At 30.2% G+C, this 11,192-nt stretch overlaps 3 protein-coding genes across 5 annotated transcripts; 2 read left to right on the top strand and 1 right to left on the bottom strand.

Moving 5' to 3' along the window:
* The first annotated feature begins 101 nt into the window (after nucleotides 1-101).
* Nucleotides 102-2,959, top strand: LOC139817641 (uncharacterized). Its single transcript, XM_071785887.1, has 4 exons — nucleotides 102-376; nucleotides 459-737; nucleotides 806-968; nucleotides 1,299-2,959. The coding sequence occupies exons 2-4, from the start codon at nucleotides 503-505 to the stop codon at nucleotides 2,212-2,214; spliced, it is 1,314 nt and encodes a 437-aa protein (XP_071641988.1). The 5' UTR covers nucleotides 102-376; nucleotides 459-502; the 3' UTR covers nucleotides 2,215-2,959.
* Nucleotides 2,960-3,885: 926 nt separating this feature from the next.
* On the bottom strand, nucleotides 3,886-5,865 carry LOC139817640 (uncharacterized). 3 transcript variants are annotated; one of them, XM_071785886.1, is made up of 4 exons: nucleotides 5,542-5,865; nucleotides 5,048-5,367; nucleotides 4,713-4,963; nucleotides 3,886-4,631 (listed from the first exon to the last, which is right to left on the bottom strand). In XM_071785886.1, the coding sequence occupies exons 2-4, from the start codon at nucleotides 5,362-5,364 to the stop codon at nucleotides 3,961-3,963; spliced, it is 1,239 nt and encodes a 412-aa protein (XP_071641987.1). In that variant the 5' UTR covers nucleotides 5,365-5,367; nucleotides 5,542-5,865; the 3' UTR covers nucleotides 3,886-3,960. The 3 variants fall into 3 exon arrangements, with proteins under 3 accessions (XP_071641987.1, XP_071641986.1, XP_071641985.1); XM_071785885.1 differs by having other exon boundaries at nucleotides 3,886-4,963; nucleotides 5,693-5,863; XM_071785884.1 differs by having other exon boundaries at nucleotides 3,886-4,963; nucleotides 5,542-5,863.
* A 1,249-nt stretch (nucleotides 5,866-7,114) lies between these two features.
* LOC139818168 (uncharacterized) lies at nucleotides 7,115-9,121 on the top strand. Its single transcript, XM_071786742.1, has 5 exons — nucleotides 7,115-7,370; nucleotides 7,458-7,586; nucleotides 7,688-7,952; nucleotides 8,073-8,155; nucleotides 8,339-9,121. Exons 2-5 carry the CDS (start codon nucleotides 7,461-7,463, stop codon nucleotides 8,480-8,482), a joined length of 618 nt encoding a protein of 205 aa, XP_071642843.1. The 5' UTR covers nucleotides 7,115-7,370; nucleotides 7,458-7,460; the 3' UTR covers nucleotides 8,483-9,121.
* The last annotated feature ends 2,071 nt before the right edge of the window (nucleotides 9,122-11,192 follow it).

Genomic DNA, 11,192 nt, shown 5'->3' on the forward strand with positions numbered 1-11,192 from the left:
GTATTTGATTTCTTTTTCGTTCGGCTCACGCAATCATAAAAATTTAAGTTTCCCGCGAACGTGCGCGAATCGGCGATAACAGCGCGCGACTTAAGGCCATGGCACACAAAAAAACTTAAGTCCATAAACTTAAGCAATAACCGAATCGACCAATCACAGTCGAAAACTTAAGCAGCCATTTTGAAATTTAAACTTAGGACATTAAGGATGAAATTTTTTAAGTTTAAGGTCTAAGGTCTTATCGTAACCATATCACACAAAAGTTACTAGACTGTTTACCTATATATTGCACTTCGATTTTCTGTCTTGAAATCACAAGGAAATGTTAATTATGAGTTTTTATATTATAATCTTCCTGTAGATATAAAACGAAGAAGTAAGTTTGTTTTATATTAAATAATATAGTGATTACATATGCAGATTAATTAGATAACTTAAATGTTAAATGAATTTTATAGGTTATACAGGTTATTTGGTTGTAAGAAGAAAATTTTTAATTAAAATGGAACACTCATATTCACATAATTTATTACATGATATGAATATGGATTGTGAAGTCCAATTTGAAGAAAATATGGATAATCAAGTCCAATTTGAAGAAAAAACAAGTGATGAACTACTAATTGATGCAGTCAGGGGATACCCTCATCTGTACGATGCATCTTTAAAGGAATATAAAGATACCAAATTGAAAGAGAATTCATGGCATGAAATCTCGTCAGTTATGAATATGTCAGGTAAAATATTTTATTATTTAATTTAATAATTTTCTGAATTTATATTTATATATGTATATTTATTGTAGTTGATATTTGCCAAACTCGTTGGCTACGCTTGCGTGAACGTTTTACCAAAGAACAACGTCTTCAAGAAATAGAAAGTCGAAGTGGCAGTAAAGCAAGTCATCGATCAGTATTTTCTCTTTATCAGAACATGATATTTCTAAAAAATTATATTAAACGAAGAAAGTAAGTTTAAAATCAGAGTAATATATATATGATTATTACATTGTTTTATATGTATACATACATATAGATACAAAACATAAACATTAATATATTATATATAATTGCTATGTAGTTAACAATCTAATATTTAGTTTTAATATATTTAATATTAGTTTTAATATATGGCTAAGTTTTTTAATTTATCGATGAATCAAGTGCATGATGCGGAAATCTGCACATGTAGTATCTGCATATCATGCGCTTGATCTATTGATGAATTTAAAAACTTAGGTTTTTATATATATATATATATACACATATATGTCTACATATATTAATTTTAAATTTCAGATCATATACCAATGTGGCTAAAAAAAAAGCAACTGATATGTCAAATGTTTGTGTCAATACTACTTCGCATTACTTGAATACACTTGCAGATTCTAATTCAACTCTTCCTTCTTCAAATTCTAATATTGTGCGCAAAGAAATAACACCAAAGACAATCTTTCCTCAGCATTCTCAAGAAACCAATTTGCAAACTGTAAAAAATGTAGTACATAATCCTTGCATCTCACAAAATAATAATATAATTGAAATAGACGATGATGAATCATCTCCACCACTTCAAAACGAACTTAATAATTTTTGTAAGATGAAAATGTCTGCAATGTCAAATTCCACTTCACCATTACTTAAATTTCAAACAGCAAATTCTGCATCTGTTTCAAATTCTTCAACATTACACTGCCCAATAGTAAATGCTGCATCAATTTCAAATTCAAGTTCATCAACTTCTACAGTACAAGCAGCAAATGAAGCATCCATTTCTAATTCTACTCCATCTCTTACTTTATCTTCTGCATTAAAAACAAATACTATATTACAGAAAGATACTGCATTAATTTCAAATAGTAGTTCATCATCTCCTACATTACAGACACCAAATGTTTCATTTGCTTCAAATTCTCCATCATCATCCCCTACATTACCAATAAATATAAGAAACTCAGGTAAAATAAAAAATAAAAACATCACACACTTAGAATCATCACTTGCATCTTTAAGTAATGTTCTTCAAAACCGTTTTGCTAATTCATCGCATTCTACTGAAAAGAAGGAAAATGCTTGGGATTTAAATCATTTAACGCCAGAGAAAAGTTTTGGTTTGTTAATAGCTGTTGAATTAGAACGAATACCTGAGCCGGAAAAAACTAAGCGAAAACAAGCAATTTCAGAAATTTTATGGAGACCATACATACATTAATTTCAGTTATTTGAATGTTATGTCTTATAGTATATATATCGAAGTGTTAAATCCTCTATAACATCTCCAAAATTGCTTTGTTTCTATTTTCTCTTTCAAGACATTTTTTTTTAAATGTAATATTTTGTTTTATATTTTGTTTCCTTATAAAAAATTTTTATTTTTCACATTTTAGTCACATATTTCGTATTTTAATTAATTTAGCTCGTAAAATAATCTAAATTAATAGATTATTTGCATTCCTTATGAGACTAAAGACTTTATTGAATTAGTTATAACATGTTATGTTTTATGTATTTTCCGGCTCAGTTGGCATTTTATTTAGTCTCTAAGATATTTATATAATTAAGATTAAAATTAATAGATTATTTTTGTTTGATCTTATGAGACTTATCTTAATTTATATAATATCTTATTTCGCATTTCGTATTTTATGTTTAATTCTTAATCACTAAGGTATCTAAATTAATAGATTATTTGTATTCCTTATGAGACTATAGACTCATCTGTATTGAATTAGTCATAACATGTTATGTTTTATGTATTTTCAGTTGGCATTTTATTTAGTCTCTAAGATATTTATATAATTAAGATTAAAATTAATAGATTATTTTTGTTTGATCTTATGAGACTTATCTTAATTTATATAATATCTTATTTCGCATTTCGTATTTTATGTTTAATTCTTAATCACTAAGGTATCTAAATTAATAGATTATTTGTATTCCTTATGAGACTATAGACTCATCTTTATTGAATTAGTCATAACATGTTATATGTTTTATGTATTTTCAGTTGGCATTTTATTTAGTCTCTAAGATATTTATATAATTAAGATTAAAATTAATAGATTATTTTTGTTTGATCTTATGAGACTTATCTTAATTTATATAATCTTATTTCGCATTTCGTATTTTATGTTTAATTCTATTTAATCACTAAGGTATCTAAATTAATAGATTATTTGTGTATGAGACCAAAGACTCATCTTTAATAAATTTTATTACCTATACATTTTATGTTTAATTTAATTTAGTCTCTAAGATATAAAAATTAAAAAATTATTTATTTTTTGTCTTATTCTTATAGATTTTTTTTTTAATATATGTTTAAAAAGGATATTAAAATTGTGAAAAAAAGTAACCCAGTATATTTTTCTCTCCAAAAAAATAATTCTTCATAAATTATATATATAGGTATATGTGTTTGTGTCTCAACAACAATACATTTTTATGCCATTACTAATAGATATATTTTTAAAAATAATTTAATATACATGTATATATTTATGTAACATTTTTGAAATATGTAAACTAATATGGCATCAAAATGTATGAAAATAAAAAATAATTATTGTTTAAAAGTGTTACAAGAAATGAAATGCCAAGCCAGAATATAAAAGAAACTGATATTATCTTAATGTTATAAAAAAAAATTTTTTTTTATTATAAAGCACATTTACATTTATCTTTTTTCTTAATTATAAACATGTTATAATTTCATTACATTAAAGACCTGATGTAACATAAAGTTATTTAAATTTTCTTATTAAAATAAGCTCATTTATATATATTTATAATGTTTAACAAAATTTACATATAATTTTACAAGAACTTGCATACACAGAAACAAAAATTTGCATACACTAATATAAAAAAATTATTTTATAACTTTAACTTTATAATCAATTTTTTAGTTTATTTTAAAAGTTGGAATACAAAAATAAAACAATTATTATTTGATAATTTAATCAAAATTATTAAAATTATCGCAATTATTTAAACCTCTGGAAACATATTCTTTTTGCCAGGAAACCTCACCAGCAGGAGTCATTAAATATTCTGCTATCGCATCTCGTTGTTTATATGCCTCATTTGTTGCTCTATGAGCAGTGCTTGGTCTTATCTGTTCTAAACATTCAGAATTTTCGTTTCTCCACATTCCAGGAATAATATTTCCGTCTGTTTCCTCCGTATCAACAAAATTTAAGGGACAATATATTCTATTCGCAATTGGCTGTATGTCATTTTTTGTTTTTAAATAATTGTGGAGACATACTGCTGCCATTACTATTTTATCTACGTTTTTTGGATGCATAAGAATTGGTTTTCTGAAAACTCTCCATCGAGATGCGAATATACCAAAAGTATTTTCTATAATTCTTCTCGCTCTTGATAATCTGTAATTAAATATCTTCTTCTTAATTTCCAATTGACGGCCAGGATATGGTCTCATCATATTTTTGGATAATTGAAACGCTGCATCTCCAACGAAATAACACGGTGTAGCTATGTTACTTTCGGGTAAATTAGCTTTTCCTTTTGGTAAATTTAATGTGTCAGTCTGTATAGCTTTACCAAACTCAGATATCTCAAATATAGTGGAATCACTACTATTTCCATATGCCCCGCAATCAACTATTGTAAATTTATAATTGTTATCGCATGCTGCTAACAATACTACACTAAATGTCTTTTTATAATTATAATACAAGCTACCAGAATTTGGTGGCGCTTGTATTTGGACGTGTTTTCCATCCACCGCGCCACAACAATTAGGAAAATTCCAGTCTGTCCAAAATCCATGACAAATTTCAAGCCATTTTTCTGTAGTAGGAACTTGAAGATATATCGGTGCTAATACTTTTACTAGTAAATAACATGTTTCCTTAATTATATTTCTTGCTGTAGATTCACCAACTCGATAAGCAAGTGCTATCGACAAAACTTGATCTCCAGTGGCAAGATATCTAGAATAATAAACAAAAATCAAAATTAAATATTTATTCTCATTTGACATATAAAAGTAAGATATAAAATATATATGTATATACCTTAAAGTTATAACAAGACGTTGTTCAGGTATTAATGCTCGATGGTTGGTTTTTGTTAAAAATGGTTTCATCATTTCCAAAAGTTCATTGAAAACACACAAAGACATTCTTGTATATCTAAAAAACCTCTGTGGATCGTCTTTCAACTCTTGGAATAATTGATCAAAATCTCCTTGATTAGGACGTCTAATATTATTTGTATGAACCCAGTACTTTCTATTTATCCACCGAAAAGATCGTCGTTTTTTAATTATATAATTAATGCCCAGTATTAATATTAATAATGCTAATAACTCTTCTTCTTCTTCGATATCCATTTTCTGTAAAACATATTTATATATATATTAAAAAAATTTTAATCTTACATTTAATATCAATTTATATATATTATCATACATATATAATATATTCATATATACTTATATTTCTCTATATTTATATTTATCTCTTGCTAATATTTTTTAAAAATTGCATAATATATTTTTAATACATACCACAATTTTAACTAAATTATATATTCCAACTTATTTAAAGTTTTTTCTTGTCAAATATTTATTATTGTACCATGTCTACAACACAAGGTTAGGTTGCATGTGCTACCAGACTTAAAAATTTCAACCATACGGAATTTTCGGTGCTGCTTACTTTTCAAAATGGCTGCTTAAGTTCTCGACTGTGATTGGTCGAAATCGGTTATTGCTTAAGTTTATGGATTAAGTTTTTCTGTGTGCCATGGCCCTTCATCTTAAATTTTCTGTGTGTCATGGCTCTATTCTTTATGGACTATTTCTTAAGTTTAAGGACTTAAGTTTTTTTGTGTGCCCTCGGCTTTAGGCATGAGCCACATAAAATTTACAGGAAGGCAAACACGCCCGTAAAAGTGGCATCGCTATATTAGTTAGGGGCCAGCAGCCCTATTCTGTATCTTTTTGCGTTATGACTCCGCTAACGCAAAATGCGTTACCCCGTAACGCATTGCTTTCGGAAATCGTATTCTTTAGGCTTCGTTAACGCTTTGCGTTATGAGTCCCGTGTTGTTCGGGTATCTTCGGAAATATAACGCAAAGCCCAAAGGAACTAGGAAGAAATGATGACACCATATGCTATAAGCGAATCAGAATTGAAGATTTAAATTGTAAGTCGCGTGATTTTTTCCGGACGGAAACATTTATTTATGCGTATTAATTGTATGTGTAATAAGTATATATGAAAGAAATACGTAAAGTAAGTATTTATACCATATATATTACTAAAATATATAAATATATATTATACAACTGGATTATTTTAGATTAAATTATTTACCAATTTAACCAAATAATATAGATAAACAATCGTTTATCGTGTTTTAGGTTATGTGTACATTTATTATAGATAAGGTACTTATTTATATACTTTGGTTAAAGTATGTATGTAATATGATAGAGATTGCAACTTGATTATTTTAGATTAAATTATTTACCAATTTAACCAAATAATATAGATAAACAATCGTTTATCGTGTTTTAGGTTATGTGTACATTTATTATAGATAAGGTACTTATTTATATACTTTGGTTAAAGTATGTATGTAATATGATAGAGATTGCAACTTGATTATTTTAGATTAAATTATTTACCAATTTAACCAAATAATATAGATAAACAATCGTTTATCGTGTTTTAGGTTATATGTACATTTATAGATAAGGTACTTATCTCGGTACTTATTTATATACTTTGGTTAAATTTGTGTGCACATAATATGATAGATAAATATTCTACTTTTGGATGTACTTATTTCTAATAAAACATATTAATTTTATTAGAGTATGCTAAAAAAAAACAAGGGATCCTAAAGCCAGCAATATGCAAATGGAATATCTAATTTCATACATGCAAAACCATATTGCTTTTGCTACAAATAAATTACTGGGAGCGAAAGGAAAAGTAACCCACGATAAGCAATGGCAACATTTAACTGAAAAACTAAATTCTATAGAAGGACCATCAAAAACTGTGGATAATTGGAAAAAAGTATGACTTTATATATTACATATATTTCTATTTGACACTTAAAATTTTATTACATATGTTCTTCTCATTTTTCATATAATATTTTCTTGTATCATCACTTTTATATTATATGTTATAGCTTTGGTGTGATCAAAGAAACCAAGCTAGAGCGCGGGCAGCAAAGGGTAAAGCACAAAGACAACTTACTGGAAATATCGGGGAACCAGTTCAGCTTAAAGATTCTGATTTAAAAATATTATCAATTATTGGAGGTGAATCATCTGTGGGTTTACCAGTAAAGGAAGTAGGTCTTGGAGAACAGCCTGAGGTTTGTTGCTTTTTCAAAAGACTATTACAAAAGAAAGTTATAAAATGTTCATATTTTTAATTATTTTTATTTCGTTTATTTCCATAGGATATGGTTGATGCAACATTGATATTAGGATTGACAAATGATCCTGAGGATATTGAAAATACTGATCCACAGGAAATTGAAGAACAAGCTGTTCATGAAGAACAAGCTGTTCGTGAAGAACAAGCTGTTGTATGTATAATATATTATAGTATGATATACAAATATAATGCTTTTAATTGTTTTATATACAACGCACTGATTTTTACTAAATTAAATGTTTCTTTATGTAGGTAATAGCAACAGCCGACATAACTGGTGATGGAGATGTGACTTTTGTTGAAAATACAAGTTTGCTTAATTTTCCGAAGCAACAGAATATTCATCAAATTAACAGTCCATCCTGTACTTCCAATGCTATTGCAACATCTTCAAAATGTATTAATAATACCTCTACTAGTAGTGCATCCGCAAATATTACAAGGTTAAGGACAAAGTTAGAATCATTAAAAACAAATACGAGTACATCAAATATATCTACTCCAATCAGTCTTGGTAGTAAGTACAAATTTATAATATATCATGTATATATTTTAGTATCTCTCCATTATTATTATATTTCCTAATTTGTAATATACATATAAAATGTTTTTTTTAAATAAAAATTTTTTATTATAGAAAAACGTATGAGGTACTCTTCCGTTAAAGAGGCTACAAGTTATTTTCAAAATGTACAAGAGGATCAGAGCAAATATTTGCAGGTATATTGTATACATATCATCTTTTTATATATGTTACGCGCACTTATTGCCCTATTGAAAATTATCAAATATAAAATTCTCTTGAAGTGGTTGAAAGTAATATCTATATATTAAATGTAGTAATTATCGAATTTCGCAATTTATACAATAAATGTCAGTAATATAATTTTCTTACTTTTGCAGACAATAAGTGAAAATTTACAACGTATCGCGTCTGCAACGGAAGCACAAAACGAACTTTTAAGAGACTCTATGAACTTACATGATCGTACATTAGATATTTTGTCGGAAACTATTCAAAATCTTACTAAAAGAACTTTATCTTAAAAACAGTAATTTTATCTGTTCTATGTTTAAAAAAAACTTTATGTTGAAAAGAATAACTTTTTATTTGTTCTATGTTCTTACTAAGAAATACTTTATGTTAAAGACTGAGTTTTTATTTATTTTATGTTTGTCTTACTAAAAAGAACTTTATGTTGAAAAGAGTAACTTTTTATTTGTTCTATGTTCTTACTAAGAAATACTTTATGTTAAAGACTGAGTTTTTATTTATTTTATGTTTGTCTTACTGAAAAGAACTTTATGTTGAAAAGAGTAACTTTTTATTTGTTCTATATGTTTGCCTTACTAAGAAATACTTTATGTTGAAAAGAGAGTAACTTTTTATCTATTCTATGTTTGTCTTACTAAAAAGAATTTTATGTTGACAAAAGAGTAGTAACTTTTTGTCTATTCTATGCTCGTCTTATCTTATCTATCTTATTTTACGTTTATACTTATTTTACATGATATAAAAATTGTATTAATAATAAAAGTAATTTTTATAACTTAGACTGTTGATTCTTATTGACGTAAACCAAACTGATTGCGAAGAATTCTTCTTTGAACTCTTCTTGCTTCTGTTAACCTATCATTACAATTCATATCCCCTTCATCAGCTCCATTAATTTCTTCAGCTTGAGCTCTAATACGATTACATATGTAACGATGCGCCCCAAAACGCATCATTCCCGGCGAACATCAGCCGGATGCCGCCCGGCCGAGCACCCGCCGGGCGAGACAAGGCACGGTGTGCCCTTTTTAAATTGTCAATCTCGCGTATCAGTCCGCAAACGGACTTAGCGCGGCAACCGACTCGAAGCGCCGAGCGGTGCCGAAAACGGCCGAAAGCCACCGAACGCAATCGCGGCGTCGAGGCGCCGTACTTCCCGAACGCTCCACCGCTCCATCCCGGCGCGCGCGATTGCCGTCGCGTATACCCCCGCCACGCCGACACGTCACCGCGGGCGTATATAAACCGAGCAATGTTGCTAGGTTTAGAGAGATTCCACCGTGAGCCAGCAAACCGATCCGACCGATTCCGCTGCTCACGGATCCCGAAATCCCACAGTCGAACAACCAGGAGGTAGAGAGTATTCTCTGCCTCTGCCGAGTGAAGTATCTAGGCGGTTGACTCGAGATCCCATACGAACACCTGTGACACCGGAGTGAACCAGGGTAAGAGAGTTCTTCTCTTACTCGCCAAGGGTCTTGGCCACCCGGTGCCGCCTCCCGCCTACACGAATCGAGGCGCCAGGAGATAGAGAGTACTTCTCTATCTCCGCTAAGGGTCTTAGCCGCTCGATATCACGCCCAATCGCGATATCCAAACCTGCGATACCGCGTCACCCGCGCCGAAATACCTCGGCGAGCCCGCACGCCCGCCGATCCGCGAAACCCCGCGATCTCCGTGCGTCATCGCTTTACCAGGCGTCCGCACGCTCTGTGATACCCGTATTGTAACCGCGTCCGCGACCTATTACACGTATCTTGTAAACCGCGTCCGCGACCGATTACACGTATTCAGCGATTCCGCGATATCTGTAATCCGACGCTATCGTAGCAACGACCGCGATCTTCTGTACATATTCGCCGCTCCCGCGAGCATCTCTATGTATTCACGCGTAATTGAATAAATACCTTATCTTGTTTTTATTATATTTTAACCGAGTCTTGTGTCTTCCTCCGCGCCTACTCCGAACCCTGACCAGCCGCGAGCTAAATCCGCGCTTCGGAAGCTAGGTTGTTTTACATATTTGAAGAGCATCTGGAAGTATAGCCCTTTGCTGAGCTGCAGCTTCACCCTCTTCATCAATGTCAATTTCATGATTCATAAGATTATAACGAAAACGTATATTATGTAATACAGCACAAGCTACGATTATGTTTGCTGCCATTCTAGGATCGTAATGTAAAACACGATGACTGAGGAGACATCTCCATACATTCTTTAAAACACCAAACATTCTTTCAACACAATTTCTAGCAGAAGTATGACATTGTGTGTATCGTGCTTCTGCGCTTCCCTCTGGTGCATTTGGGATGGGTGTCATTAGCCAAGGTTCTAAACAGTAACCTGCATCACCTGTAAATTACATAAATATTTATATATATGTCACTAAAATAAAGTAAATTAATAATCAGTGATAATAATACTAACCCAACAGCCACGTTGATCGATCTCCAGTATCATATAAGCGTATCATTTCGTTCCTTACAGCGGAATATCTCCATATGAAAGCATCATGCACCGTTCCTGGAAATCTGGCATTTATGTTTAATATTTCTAAATCATGGGAGGCTACCTGTGGTAAAAAATATAAGTATATATCAATTTTCTTTAAAAAAATTGAATGTAAAAATGACGTGTATTTATAAATATTATTTGTAATATATCAACTTACTGCCTGCGCATTAATGGAATAAAAACCCTTATGATTTGCGTATGCTTCTTCATGTTCTTTGGGTCTTACGATAGCCACATGTGTACAATCAATACAACCGATAACACCTTTAAAATTTCGTTCTTCTTGAAATCTGTAAAAATATATTTTACAAATAAAATATTGGAAAAATATGCTAATAATAAATTAGATACAGGAAATAGCCAAGTAGTTATATATATTTGCCTTAAATATTTCTTATAAATTTGTTACAATTATTTAGAAAAAATGAAAGCATAATCATAAGTATAAATGGCTGATTTGCTAATTTT

Source organism: Temnothorax longispinosus, chromosome 8, assembly GCF_030848805.1.
Source record: "Temnothorax longispinosus isolate EJ_2023e chromosome 8, Tlon_JGU_v1, whole genome shotgun sequence".
Taxonomy (NCBI): Eukaryota; Metazoa; Arthropoda; class Insecta; order Hymenoptera; family Formicidae; genus Temnothorax; species Temnothorax longispinosus.